The sequence below is a fragment of the Pristis pectinata genome, chromosome 9 (assembly GCF_009764475.1).
Source record: "Pristis pectinata isolate sPriPec2 chromosome 9, sPriPec2.1.pri, whole genome shotgun sequence".
Taxonomy (NCBI): domain Eukaryota; kingdom Metazoa; phylum Chordata; class Chondrichthyes; order Rhinopristiformes; family Pristidae; genus Pristis; species Pristis pectinata.
The window spans coordinates 42,225,644-42,241,036 of record NC_067413.1 but is presented as its reverse complement, the minus strand read 5'-3'; the positions used below and the strand labels follow the sequence as shown (position 1 = coordinate 42,241,036).

Genomic DNA, 15,393 nt, shown 5'->3' with positions numbered 1-15,393 from the left:
GGAAGTACTGATATGAAAAGAGGCACCAAAGGAGAAAGTAGAAGAGAGAAATGGAGTCAGTAAAGGGAGCTGAGTGGGAGGAAGGATAGGCAAGCTAGCTGTTGGATTCCATGGACTTGTGCTGGATGCTGGTTGCTGATCTCTCCCCTGATATGGAAAGAAATTGAGAAAGGGAAGAGTAGGAGATGGACAGTAAAATGGTAAAACCTTCAAGTTCAATATGGAAGTATATATTCCATATATCCCAGAAAGACAGACAAAGCTTTCATCCATACAAGTTCCCAGAACTGCACTTTCAACTTGGAGGAGAAGTTGTTCAATGCAAAAACAAGTTCAGTTCGGCAAAGGAGGGTAATGGTGGAGGGAGGTTGGGTAGGCCTTTGTTCTAGAAAGAAGTGAAGGGTGGGGAATTGAGATATAGATTGGATATCCCTACTGAAAATTGGGGCCTGGAAACTATTAAACTGATGGAAGATGTCAGAAGAGATGTAGATGTAAAAACATTGGATGAGCAAAGAAAGAATAGAGGCCTTAGCTAATGAGTTAATTGACCCATTTTAAGTTGGATTGGTTGAGATGCTCAAGACTATTCCACTCTTCTGAATAATGCCATGGGATTTGTAACGTTGACCGTAGGAGACTGACCAGTTTTTGTTAAACATCTCACGGAAGAGTCTTCTACCCATGGAAGCTACTTCATTCTACAGGAAGTGAGATTTCAGAATAACTTGTAGCACTTGTAATTAACTCAGGAATCAAACCAGTGAAGTTCAATGAATCCAAAACATTCCGCAATATTGGAGAAAAAATACTTTAGATAAGATGTTCACATGCAAATCCTTCAGCCTTATTTATTACATCTAGTGCTCCCAATGTGGCCTCCTCTACAGTGGTGAGACCAGATGCAGAGTAGGCGACCACTTTGCCGACCACCTGTGCTCCATCCACCATGGCCATCTGCTGCTTTTGGTTGCCAGCCATTTTAATTCTCCTTCCATTCCCACACTGACATGTCTGTCCTTGGCATCCTCCACTGCCAAGGTGAGGATAAAAGCAAACTAGGGGAACAGCACCTCATATTCCGCCTAGTTAGTCTACAACCTGACGGCATGAACTTTGAATTTTCTGGCTTCTGGTAAACTGCTCCTCCTCTTCTCTCTCCTCCTGATCTACCCAGTTCTTCCTACACTCACCCCAGCCTCCCATCATCCTGTCTCTTTCCCCTCCTCCACCCACTCCATCTGCCCATTACCTAATATTCCTCCCACTTGATCCTCTCCCCCACTTTTCCCATCTGCCCACCCCAACTCCCTCACTTGATTCCATACTCCACCTTCCTCTCCATCTGTCATCTCCCAGCTTCTGTCACTATTTCCACCCTCCCCTCCGCCATCTGCTTATCCCGGTGAGGACCAATGATCCACCAATCACTTACTAGCTCTTGCTTCACCCCTTCCCCTCACCTTTTTATACTTGCTATCTCCCCTCTTTCAGTCCCGTTGAAGGTTCTTGACCTGAAACATCAACTGTCCATTTCCCTCCATAGAAGCTGCCTGATCCGCTGAGTTCTTCCAGCGTCTTGTGTGTTGCTCCATGTTCCTCTTAGATAAGCATTTGTAGTGCATGGGCTACAGCCCCATGACTTAGCAGAAGGCTCAGCAATCATTTGAAGACTTTAGATCCCTTCTGTTGTCATGTGTGAATGGTAGTATACTTGCTGCCTCTCTGTGGTGCCATATCCCTCTCCGCACTCAGACAGCTGATACAATGCTTTCTTGCTCGGCACCAACAGCATTGACAGGTCTTGCTGGGATTCCCCAGCATAATACTGAGGAAACAGACTCTCCAGTCCTATGTTCGGTCAAATTTAGTGGGTTTGGAAATCCCATTCATTTATATGGGGATTCTTGGCTTGATGGATAGGGAAGATATGTGTTTCTTCTAAAAAAAAATATTTTGCTTTGCATGGAGAGGGCACCTTGTATCCAGTCTCTAGCTTTATGCAGGGAGGGCTCTTCTCACATAAACAGGATCACCGTCTTTGCTTGAAAAGGCAGGTGCAGGTAAGTGGCTTTATACATTTTGTACATAATCCTTAATATTTTAAATACCACTTAAATGTGGTTTTAAGTACATTTATTATTTTTATTTCTAGATTTTTTTGTTTTAAATGTCCCTGATCATACATACTCACAAATATTGAAAAGGCCTCTAACAGCAGAAAGGTATATAAAAAAAATACATCAGGGCAGTATGGGAACTGGGCCTTGACATTTGCTGCCTGGTAGCCGCTCATAGATTGCTCTACTTTGTTGAATGGCTGTAACATTGATACCTCCAGAATAATTGGACCCGTGGCACTGCAAACAATCAGTGCACCTTCAGGAATTGCACGGGGGAAGCATGTGGAGAGCTAGGCAGGAGCTAGTCAATAATTGTTGTCCTATGGAAGGAGGCCATTAGGCCCATCAAGCTTATGCTTGCTTTCTGCAAGAGTATTCTCCTCAACTTCTTCCCCTTCTCAGCCCTGCAATATTTTTTCTTCTCCAAGTATTAATCCAGTTTTGAAAGTAATGATTCAGCTTGCTTCTCCTACCTTCTGAGGGAGTGAATTCTAGATCACATCTACATGTTGTGTGAAGGACATTTCTTCACTGATTCTTTTGTCAGTGACTTTAGCTCTGTATTCTAGCTCTCTATCCCTTTGTCAATAGGACAGCTATTTTTCCATTTTCTGTTACCACTACTAATTTTGATTGCCTCTCGACCCTCTCTCAACCTACTCCATCCTGCGTGTAAAAGAAGTCCCTCAGATCTAGCAACATACTACTAAATCTTTCCCTGGACTCTGTGGAGCCTTTGGCAATCTTAGCATGATACGGTGATAACACTTTCATTATGGTCAAACCAGTGTATTGTAGAGGTTCAATATACTTTTGTACTTTAAAACTCAGAGCCCTTTATATGCTTCTTGAAACTCGCTTGACAAATCCTTCCTGTAGTGAAATTGCCTTTGATGATTAACTTTCAAGACTCATGGCAACTTGAGCAAGCTTTTGTGATAACTCAATGTGACCAACTCCTTCCAGTTAGAAAGTGAAGGGAGGATTTGGAGAACATGATGTTGTTAGCTTTTTATCCAAAGCAGCAAACCTTAAGGAGGAAGGACTTGATGTTAAATCATATTATTCAATCCTTTCCCCAGTCTTCCCTAATTTTTTTTTCTCCTTTGTTATCTTAGATGGCAATTCATGCTGGAGGCAGTCCTCTGGTATCTTGCTGAAGTGAACAAGTTGTGACTGGATGCTGTTGAAATTATTTGCAACCCAAACATAACTGTACCCTTCCTGCTTGGTAAGAAAATTACAACATGTTACACCACTTATTTCTGTACTATTTGAGGCTTTAGAATCACAGTCCTGAATTTTAATTATTGATATGTCTTGAATCACTTGAAATTAGTTACCATTGTACAGTGAATACAAAAATATTTCCTTGAAATGGTCTTGTCGATAAATTTAAAATGCAACTTTATATTCTATACAGTGCATGGCTTAAAATATGAATATTAAGCCAAAGCCATTTTTGCATTGATGTGAGGCATGTTGTACTACTCTTTCATGAATGTGGGGTTTCTTTCAATCATTATACCATGAAACTGACAGCAACTTTGGGAATTTGGCATGTATCCTGAATTTGGTTTGAGTGATTAAGAGTTCCCCCACTGGCTGTGGTGTTTTTTTTAACATTACATTGTAATCAAGGTAAATCAATAAGTTGATAAATTTCAGGTATTTGTGAACTATGCTCCCTAAAATTACCCTAAAAATACTGCACACCACTGCTTGCGATATAGTGATCTTTTAAAGGCATAAACCATGATTAGTAATCCCTTTGGCTCTAAACAATACCAATCTTTTGTGCTTTATTATTCCTGTCACGAACCAGCAACAAAAGAAACACACTGAGCATGATTCAGTGTTAAAAATTATTTTATTAATCACTACTTATGATAATACGAAAAATAGAAGTAAAAATGTTAGTATGTTAGAATTCAAAAATGTTAAACCTCAAACGTTAACCCCAAAACTAAACTCTTCGTGTGTGTGTGTGTGTGTGTGTGTGTGTGTGTGTGTGTGTGGCAAAGTCCAAAACTCCCAGTTCCGGAATGGTTCTTAAAGTTCAGTTCCGCAAGCCATAAGGTGAAACATGAGCAAGGGCTTCTTCAACAACGACCGTTGTCTGAAGATAAGACGTAGACGTAGAGAAACATAGAGAGAGTAAATACGAAATCCAAGTGTTCCACGATGGAACCCAAATGATACTTCAGTGTTTACTCGGTAGTGACTTCCTCACCCCGAAGAGCATCCAAATCGTGGTCGTCCACACACACAAATACCTGTTTCCTTCTACAGGTCAGCAACAAAGTGAACTCCACCGGATTACTTCCAACTTCCATACATGGATTTCAGTGGCAGACACAGTTATTGTTTCTCATCCATTGATAGAGAAAACTAGCAGGCTGGTGTCTCTCTCTCTTCTCTCTCTCTCTCTCTCTCTCTCCTTCTAACTTCTTCAACAACGTCATTACATCCTTTATCTTCTATTGACGTAAGCACGCCCCACACACACTCTCTATCTTAAAAGGACTTTCACTGAGTCCGTAACATTCCCACCATGAAATAAATAGTAACGTTTTTATATGTTTCAGCTTCTGATTTAATCTTGTGTTATGTTCCAATCTTTACCCTGTATTCTGTAAAATTTTAAAATATTAGCTTAAAATTGTGCTTTCTCATCTCTGTGAGAATTCTCATTGTGGTTAAGACTTGGCCAACTTGATGCCATTGTTGCACTGGATGCCAGATATCTTTTTGAACTCACGACAACAACAATGAAAGTCAGAAGAAGGAAAGTCTGTGCCACAAATATTGCTAGATTTTTGAGGGCAACTTTTTTCCCAAAGTCAGTGCTGAACGTCAGTATATTGCACTGATTGCAAAATCCAGGCCTGTGTGAAACAGGTTGTAAAAGGTGTGCTTTGCTTAATGAGGGTTCAGTCTTCTCTATATTGAGGTTGCTAAAATTCTGTATCTTCAACCAGTGCCAGAGTTGGCAACCTATGATTCAGAAGCCACATGCAGCTGTTTAAGGAACTATGTGTGAATGTACTTGCCGTCCTTGCATCCCTGTGAGGTCTGCTTCTGTACCTTTATGCCCTTGGGAATAGTGAAGAAAACCAAATAAAGGTCAGCAGGGAGAGAGAAAACAGACAATGAAAAACCAGTTGAACTGTCATCATTAGTAGGGAAAATGCTGGATTATTTTGTTACAATGTCGATAACTGGGCACCAGGAAAATAATAACAGAACTGGGCAGAGCTAACGTGGTTTTATGAATGGGAAATTATGTTTGACAAATCTGTTTGAATTTTTTCAATTGTAATTAGCAGAATAGAAGGTCTCTAAGGTGTCATACAGAGGTTATTGAACAAAAATAGAACACACGGTATTGGAGGTTGTATACTGACCTGAATTGAGGATTGGTTATCAGCCAGAAGATGCAGTTGAATTGGGGGGCCATGGCTAGTGGTGTGTGCCAGATTGGTTGGTGCTGAGACATCAAACATTTGCAATCTATTTCAATAAATTGAATGATGGGATTGAGTGTAGTATATCCAAGTTTGCTGATGGAGTAAAGGCACTGTGGGCTCCAAAAATGCAGAGGGGCTTGAGGGGAATATAGATAGGCTAAGTGAATGGGTGAACCAGTGGAAAAATAGGAAAACAAAATATTTTTTAAATGATAAGGGTTTGAAAAGTGTTGGTATTCAGAGGGACTAGTGGTGCTGAAGTAAAACATCAGCCACAATCTTATTGAATAGTGGAACGGTCATGAGGAGATGATTGGCCTAATTTTGCTTCTATTTCTTGTGTCCAATCTGGCTACTTATAATGCTACCTACCCTGGCCTGGCTGCCGAGCTTACTAACAGTTCCTGGGAACACTAAACTCTTCAAAAGATGCCATTCCATCACCATCAGGCAGGTGGATATGGGGACGGTGAGTTGCTTTCTAGAGGTTACGAATAGACTTGGACCTGCACAGACATGCAGACAGAGACGGGTGGGGTATGTACATGCAGATGTGGGTGGCACATGCAGATGTGGGTGGTGCACACGTGCTTCTCTACAGTCTGCATAGGGCCTGAGATCTTGGGATAAAACATCCAAGGATGAGAGACTCATGGACCCCATCAGACGCAAGGCTAGATCTGGGTCCATATCCAGCACAAGATTGTACTGGTAGGCACAGACCTGTCTCTGTGATTTTGGGTTACAGTGACGGTGGGCAGAAGTTCTAACTCCAGTTTCATAGAGCTCTTTTAAGGTGGTAGTTACAAGCACAATAGCTGTAAGATTCTTTGAATTGCATTTTCTGCCCTGGCCTGCCTCCAGATGATATTCTTGTTAGATGTAGGAACCTACACATGAACTTGAAGGATTCTCAAACAAAGCTGATCCTGCAAAATGTAGAGGCTATTGAGGTTGGGCAGGAAGGAAAAGTGTCTGGTTTTCTGATTTAGGGAACTGGGATATGTTTGCTCCCCCAAGAGAAAGACGTGAACAGATAGATTTTCAAAAATAAAACTCTTGACTTTAATGCAACACACAAACACTGGAGAAACTCAGCGGGTCGGGCAGCATCTATGGAGGGAAATGGACAGTTGACATTTTGGGTCAAGACGCTCCATCAGGACCCATGGTTTGGAATATTTCCTTTAGCATTTACCCCTTGATGCATAGTAGTCCTCTAACCTGTGGGATTCTTCCTAGTAGCTGTTGACTTTTAATGAGTCCATTTAAATAAAAACCTTTTTTATCAGTCAGGGTAAACCTCAAGTGTTTTTTGACAAGGCATGAGAGATAATGGGAGATACTGGAAAAAACCAAATACTGTCCTTGCTGGAATTTTGAAATAAAACAGAAAATGCTGGAAATATTCAACAGGTTAGACAGTAACTGTGTAATCTGAAACATGAACTCTGTCTCTCTCACCACTAAAGCTGGCTGTGGTTATCTAGAAAGAAAATAGATCTGTCTGTGTTCCATTATTGAAATAGGGGTTATTTTTCTTGCTGCTCTTAAGCTATTGCACTTTTAACTGAATTTTGGAGGGGGGGTGGGTGGTGGTAAATTAGCTCCCTTTTGACTTGCAGACTTTTGAATTAGTGGAACTGTCAATCATTGCAATGGTAAATGAAAATTAGAAAAAACTGTACATACTTGAAATCTGAAATAAAAACAGAAAATGCTAGAAATACTCAGCAGTTCAGGCAGCATCTGCGGAAAGAGAAACAGTTAAGTTTCAGGTCCAGGCTTCTTCAGAAGTCTTTTTTCCCCCCAGTATTTTTCCCCTTCTATTCATTGTGATAATCAGACTGTGCTGTGTCATGAAGGAGCTGGTAACCCAGTTGCACTTTAATAGGAGGTTGTATTGTTATTGGTACCCTCAGTGCTTTTTGTCAGTAACTCTACAGAGCCAATAAATATTTGTTGACCATCTAAAACAGAATGCAGGGTAATATTAGATGGATAAGTATTGGAAAATATACTAGGCCTGTATGTTGATGGATTTAGTTGATTAAAAGCCAGCAGATTCCAGCACACATTTATAAACCTTGACCCTGCGCCTCTTGTATTTTGTTGATGAGAATTAAGTGTGAATGCTTGTAAGTTTTGTCTGAATAGTTGATGTTGCTCAGTTTTGCAATATTGCCAGTTTTGTCCAAAGGCAGAGTGCAGATGACTGGGATAGAAATCCTGTTATCTGAAGTGGCGATTATTGGTATTTGCTAAATTAACAGATGTGGCAGAAAAGTCAAAGTTCATTGTTTTGACTTAACTGTGAAAATGGACTGCTGAAGTGTAGTATCTGTAGAATTCTTTTCAAGAATAAATCATTTCAGGAAAAAAGTGAAATAAAATGGGAAAATAAATCTCTCTAGTTTGTTTTGTACTGTTTAAGCATGTAAAATTACTTTATTTATTTTGTACTGTCCGTATGGCTTGTGGTTTATTTAAAAACCGTGAAGTCACCAATTCAAAAAGAAACTTCTTAATAGGACATGGGAAACCCTTTTAATTCTTGACTATACAGTATATTCCTTCAAAGTTAGAGCTGCATGCAGTTAGTTGTATTTCAAGATGGCTTTAGAAAGTTTTTTTTTGTGGTTTGAATGTTTTGTCTGTGGTACTTCTGTTGTTTAACAGCTATCTTTCCACTTTGAGTACAAACTGCACTAAAACTTGTAAAGAAGTAATTTTCACATTTTCCTATGGTGCATGCTTGCACGGGGTAATGATTTTATGCACTTGCATTTGGCCCACTTTTAAACTCAGCATGCCAGTCCTGAAAATTAGAAAAATATGCACCTGAAAATTTGTCCTCTGTTTGAAATGCTAAATGTTGACCATGACCAGCCCATCAAAGTTAATGAAGCAGAGCACTGTATGCAGCTGTTAAAATAGCACTAATGAAAAAGAACTGGTGTCACCACTGTGACTCATAAATTGAGAGGATGGAGAGATGACCCACACCATGATCTCTTTCTGTTTCTGAGTCATTCACTGAAAGACTTGAATAACGAATGTACAAATTAGCGACTGGAGCAGGTCACTCAGCCCGTCAAGCCTGCTACCTGCTTTGCCAACTGATAAGATCATGGTTGATTTGATTGTATCCTCAAATCTGCATTCTGGTCGACCCACAGTAACGTTTCACCCCTTTTGCTTATTGAGTATCTGTCTATCGCTACCTTAATAATATTCTGCTTCCACCACTCTTTCAGGAAGAGATGTCCAAAGACTCAGTAACCTATGGATGAAAAAATTTGCTGCCTCTGTCTTAAATGAGTGATCCCCCTCCCTATCTTCAAACAGTGACCCCTAGATCTAATTTCTCCCATGAGGAAGCATACTCTCTGCATCCAATGTGTCAAGAGCCTTCAGGATCTTCCACGTTTCAATCAATCAAAAGGTTTCAGATTTCTTTTCCTTTATGGATGACCTAAAAGATTATCCTGAAGGCCAGGCTGGCACTGAGAAGTTGCCAAGTCACAATTAATATCTCTGGCACATTACATTGGAAGCTCAGTTGTGAAATGTTATCTATTTAATTGTGCTTAACACTTAAGAGTTTTGTCTACTGCACTAGCCAGAATCTTGCTGGTTATGGCCAGGAGTTTTGATTTGGAACTGTCAGCATTAAGTCACCCACACTGAAGTAGGTCCTGGGCTTGCGTGCATATGCTGGATGTCAGGAACATATTAATCTTCAATCTCTGAAATCTCTCTATTTTGTAATATTTCAATGTAGACTTTATTCACAAAAAAACTCTAACATGTAAAAACAGAACATTCAAGTAGACTCTTCAATAACAAGTTATGTTATTCCATTATTTAACATTAACACAGCATCAGTTATCATCCATTTACAAATCCCCATGGAGTCCCATGAAGGGGCCCAGTTTTGCTGGGATTTGCCAGCAATCAGCATTATGCTGGGATATCACCTTTTGTAATCTGTCTCAGACCATAACTTGTTTAGGATTCAGACCCCATTGGATTTATTGGAAAACAGAGGTTTTGTTCATTTTGTTTGTATGTTGTTAATTCAGAACACTTTTGTGTTCTTAATTGGCTCTTTAATTTTTAAAAAAAATTTTAATTCTCTTTCAGTTTTATTAGATTTTAAATGTCTCAATATCAGAGATATTTTAAAAAGATGTTACTCTCCTAACTGCTTTAAAAGAAGGCAAACTTCCAACCTCAGGGAAACAATAGACTTCAGATGCTGGAATCTAGATGAAAAGCACCATGATGCTGGAGGAACTCAGCAGGCCAGGCAGCATCCGTGGAGAAAAGCAGGCCTTTTCCTTTCTCTCCTTACCTTTGACCCATCCGCTTGTGGATCTGCTCTCCCCTCCTCCCCTGCACTTGCCTATCACTATCTCTTACCTGCATCTACCTATCACCACCTTGTGCCTATTCTGCCTCCCCTCTTTTGTCCACCTATCACTGCTCTGCTTTTCCCTCCTATATATTGGGCTTCCCCTTTTCCTATCTTCAGTCCTGAAGAAGGGTCCTGAGCCGAAACATTGACCACCTGCTTTTCTCCATGCATGCTGCCTGGCCTGCTGAGTTCCTCCAGCATCATATGGTTTTTCATCAAACTTCCAACCCCATCTTTGCCTGCTGTCGAACCTTGTCATGGGCAGTGCCACCATGCTTGACATCTTGTCAAGTCTGGAGCTTGCTGCCTGACTTGGTGTAGTAGGCCAACCAAGATGAGATCCTGAAGCCGAAGTAAGAGCAGTTGTGAGTGGTGATTGCAGGCGGGATCCAGCTTGATCCAGCCCAGTTATTTTGCGCATGTTATTTAAAAATGTAAGAAGAAAACATGAATTTGGATATTTGAACAGAATTTGTGTCAATTTCTATTGTATTGCATTCTCTTATCACTAACTAATCTTTTTTTTCCTGATCTGGTGGATGATCTACCACTGCAATTTTAGCGGTTTAAGTTAACTACTGTAACGAGGATTTATGTTAAGGATTTTCAGAGAGAACAAATTATCATGCTGAGACCTTTTCTAGGAAGTATGATTTGGGCATCAACAAATCCCTGCCAAACCCCACAGAGTGGGTGGAACCTCACGAACCCAGCCTTAACTGAATCCAGGACCTGACTGAAAATTGTTGAAACTAAATGATTTACCATTTTATTTTTAGGTTTGCTGACATGGGTAATCTGATTAAGGTGCTAACCAGAGACATAGACCACAATGCTTCACATTTTTTCTTGGATTTTGAAAGTAAGTTTGATCCTTCACAGCTGGTGTATACGAAATATGTTCTGTCTCACCAGAGTGAAGGCCAGTGCAGGTATTAAAAATGCACGTATGGCAGGATACCATCACTTAACAATGGTTGCATGACCTCTCCATTTTGGCTGCAAACTTCATCCCATGTGTTGTTTTCTTTTGAAAATATTATTTTATTTGCTTTTATTTTAAAAGCTTTTTAAATTCCATTCACTGATTCTCAGGTCCTTTTGTCAGGATGGCTGTTATGTCTGCAAACAGTTTTAACTCCTTCAGCTCCTCTGTGACTCCGGGGAAGGGGATAAACGTTAGTGACATCTGGCACATGCCGTTGCTTACAATGTAACCAAGAAAACCACGCAGCCTTTCTAGTTTAAACAGTTGGCACAGCTGGTAAAATGCTTTACCTGTAGATAGTATAAACCATGTGAGCTGACAGTGGATTTTTATCACATGGCTTGTAGTCTTTAAAAGGCTAATTTTTTCATTGCTCCTCACTTTGGGCTATTCTACATTTAGGGGAAAAACACTTTTTTTTTCTTCCTTCTTGTCTTGGCAGGTACCTTAACATGGGGAACCTTCTTAAAGTTTTGACATGCACAGATCTTGAGCAGGGGCCAAATTTTTTCCTTGACTTTGAAAGTGAGAATGCTCTTTATTTTATATTCTTTTACTGCCTGCAATAGACTGCATCTGTTTTACATTGCATTTGTGTTTGATGCATGCTTATGTTGCTTTTAATTGGTAAAGCTGAAAGGGCCAGAATCTTCTCCCCAATTCGATTTGGTCATTAAATTCTTGTAATTGCATGATGGGATCAAAATATATTGCATAATAGATATGGCTGACTGGTAAATGTGTAAGACCAAACTATTACTTGTTCTCTTTACAAATCAGAATGGACATTCTGTATGCAGCTAACTTGTCCACCAACCATTTTGATGGAAAGTTTGATTATATTTTTTATTTAATAATTTGTCTCATTTATCAATACATAAGTAATTTTTTTGCAGTGGTACTGTGCAATCTGTAGTTCATATCATTAACGTTCTAGATTTGTGAAAGAATCAGATGGTGCTAACCTTTTATAGGTTTTTTTACGTGCTTCCATATCATGCAAAAACAATGAAAAAGAAAACAGGCCTTTCAATCTATTTTTTGGGACACAAGTAGGCCTTAACATATTGTCCAGTCAGTCTCATCTACCCATTTTCACTTGATTTGTTTGGCGTCTTTGCAGCTTGGCTTGCAGAAATGTACAAAGTGTGCTGTATGAGCGGCTGAAATAAACTGTATTACATAGTTGCTTTGGAGCTCCATGCCTCCTTTTTCTTCTAGTTGCTGATGTTTCTGAATATCAAGTGCTTCTTTGTAGTCTTTCTGAACATGGAGCGTATATTGATAGCTGCATCTGAATGCTTATTGCACCTGCTTTAGAATATCACTTTATTAAATTTGTGGCAAAACATTGCTTCAGTGCAGGCACCATGTACTACACTTGGCAAGGGTAATTTGATGTACACTTTAACTGTTCATCACTGTCCCTTATGGGTCTCTAGCTGTGCCAATGAACCTGTCTCTGTGAGAAGTATCTTGATAAATAAGGAAATTAAATGGAAAACACTCTCACAATTTGGTTCCAGAACAATTATTTATCCCTGTTGGGAGTTGTCCTCATAGGCAAAATTAGTTTATGACCTTTGCTGCTGCATGATCTACTGTGAAACCTTAATGCTGAGGTGGTAACGAAATTGATAGGGCTGATTTGGAACCTTTTATTAGACAGCATCTAATGGTGAAGCACGTGAGTAACATCTTTCTGTGATGGTGTCAGCTCCCAATAGGTGTATGAGCAGCTTCATTTTTAATATATTCCTTTAAGACATTGACTTAAATGAGATGATTTTTTTCAGCTGCATTGTGTTCTCCTCTTAATTATGATGAAAAAATAATTGGCTGAGGCCCACATGAAATACTATTGCTTAAGTCTTTAACTGCATGGTGCTTGTACTTCTTGTTTTGCTCCCTCAGCAATTCTCTTAAAAATATTATAATAAGGTTATGAACTGTAGCTACATTGTTGCATGCTCTCTGTGGATTTGTTTGTATCATAATTTGTTGCTACGTTTAGGACTGGGATGAAGGAAAATTGTTTATCTATGTTTAGTAAGTAGTGAAACTAATTGTGCATTGATTGACTTTGCTCTTAGTTGTATTTTATATTTTGCAATTACAGTTTTCTCCAGCATAGTTTCTACTGCAAACAGTATCTACCGAATTTAAATATTATTTGTCAATGAAATTGAAAGTGTTTTACCAGTCCTTTAGTGCAGTTATGTAGAAAGTAAGAAATTGTGGCCTTTCATTCACTTCTTCCCATCTCCTTTCCCACCAATGTGGCTTCACTGAGGAACAATCTCTGGTTGAATAGTTTTGAGAGCGTCCCACATAGATTCAAAATTTGTAATCCTAGGTAGCTGTGGGTTGTCACTTTCCAAATTTATGTTGTGGGATTACACCAGGCTGAAACATTACTTGCTGATGAATTAAAATCCACTAAGTTACATTGTAGGACAGATTCTCCAGTAAAGGTGGCAGCAAGCTCTGTGTAATTGCACAGAAACACAATTTTTGACTAAGTTCTTTACATTTCAATTCTTCAGAGGCTTGATACCAGTTATTTGAAAACTGCATGAATGTGCTGTTTGGGCAAACTGGCCTGCTGTGTACTGAACTAGTACTAATTTCTTACGTAGCACTCTAGATGCTGAAGATGTATAAAGTTTCTATTTTGGAAGAAACGGGGCTGCAGCTGTACCATAGGATAAACATACTTAGAAGGCTTATTGTTATTTCAGATTGGACCTATAGGGATTGAGATTTAGCTTAACTGACCACAAGCATGCAGAGACATTTGTCCATACAGTATATTAATGTAGCTTTCAAATGTTTGACCTGTATGGGGCTTCTCCAGACATTGAAAGATAAATGTACAGTCTAGGATTGCGTTACTGAATAACCATGCCTTGTTGCTACTATTATTTATGGAATCTATCCTGCAAAATAACTTTTCTTTAAATGCCTCTTCCACTGAAAAAGTATTATTGAGTATTTCCCAATCAGATGAACCTCTGAAGGTTTAGCCCTCTCTGATGCAATAAGGATGAGCCACATGGACATTACTCCCTAAGTGTGCATTCATTTTCCCTTTTGTATTTTAATTATTTCAAAGATAAATTTTTAAGAGTTAAATTTCCCATTGCATAATACTGATACAAAATATTTGTCTGATTATAAGTAGCTGATTCTATCAATACGACAAAAGGGGCAAATGCGGTTGCTGTAAGATTAAGCCCCATTAGGAAAAAAAACTATTCCACCAAACCATTGGAGTTTGGAGATTCATCTCATCCCTAACTAAGATCCATTATATATACATGTATGTATATATAGTTTGCTGTCATTGTTTGTCAACAAGTGCTGTTGTCTTTGTTTTATTGTACTGTGCTATTTACTTCATTTCAGTAGATTGGTCTGGCTTATTAATCTACTAAATTCACATTGTTTGAATATGATCCCTTTATATAAGAAAGACTAAAGTGATGTGCATAAATATCTCTGAAGATTTTGTCCTCGTTTCAGTATAGATGAGAGGTTCTATTTAGTTGTGTGCTTACAACAGAATGGTGCTTCATTGTGTATTATGGCCATAAGCTATTCTGCATGCTAACTGTATATTTCAGAAGCTTAGTGCAATGATTGATCTTGCTTGCAATAACCTAAAACCATCTATATTTGCATTTTTTAAAAATAAGTTCAAAGAGCATACATGGTTGCCTTGTATGGTGAATTACATAATATAGGTCATATCTGCTGCTGTTCTTTGTGCACACATCCTACAGCCTCCTGTGGTATTTCTGACTGGTATTTTCATTGAAAATGCCAAAAATCATTGTGTACTTAAGTATTCACAAAACCAAAATATTTTTGGCAAAATTTTTCAAAGTACTGAAAAAGACAAAGCCTGCTGTTCCAATGGAGCTAACGTTTTCCCTAGAGTACTAAATGCAAACCAGTTGTTACTAATTTTGGTCAACAGCCCTATTGACTGTCACATTACTATCACTCATGTTAATTACGTTGGCAATATTTATTTTAAATTACAGGTAAAATATTGCACATTTCATTAAATTTTAATTTTGTATCCATATTATGGGTTGCTATTTTTGGATAAATATGATTACAATTATGTATCTTAAGGTCATCCATATGCTAGTTATAAATAAGCATTATTGTTTTCTGATAACTGTTTGATTCTGGGGTGTTATTTACAGATAAAACAATTAACAGTTGAAAACATAATATTCCTACAGTCCTATGATCATAGAAACATAGGTTTTCTCTGAAGAAGGAAAATCTAATCCACTTTAGTAAAATTTGTGCTACAAGTCCATTTTAATTGCTAATGATCCAGTAGAATTCTTCAGAGTGACTATGAATCTTTTAAAA

At 38.8% G+C, this 15,393-nt stretch overlaps 1 protein-coding gene across 9 annotated transcripts in view; it reads left to right on the top strand.

The window, feature by feature from the left end:
• Window positions 1-15,393, top strand: part of fam49bb (family with sequence similarity 49 member Bb) — a 122,620-nt gene that overhangs the window by 86,343 nt on the left and 20,884 nt on the right. For 6 of the 9 annotated variants that reach the window (XM_052023577.1, XM_052023572.1, XM_052023578.1 and 3 more), the window contains 2 exons: window positions 3,242-3,354; window positions 11,444-11,526. In XM_052023577.1, the coding sequence (XP_051879537.1) occupies window positions 11,454-11,526 (73 nt within the window). In that variant the 5' untranslated portion in view covers window positions 3,242-3,354; window positions 11,444-11,453. Of the gene's footprint in view, window positions 1-3,241; window positions 3,355-10,792; window positions 10,876-11,443; window positions 11,527-15,393 lie in introns of all 9 variants that reach the window. The other 3 variants (XM_052023580.1, XM_052023579.1, XM_052023573.1) reach the window with 2 other exon arrangements.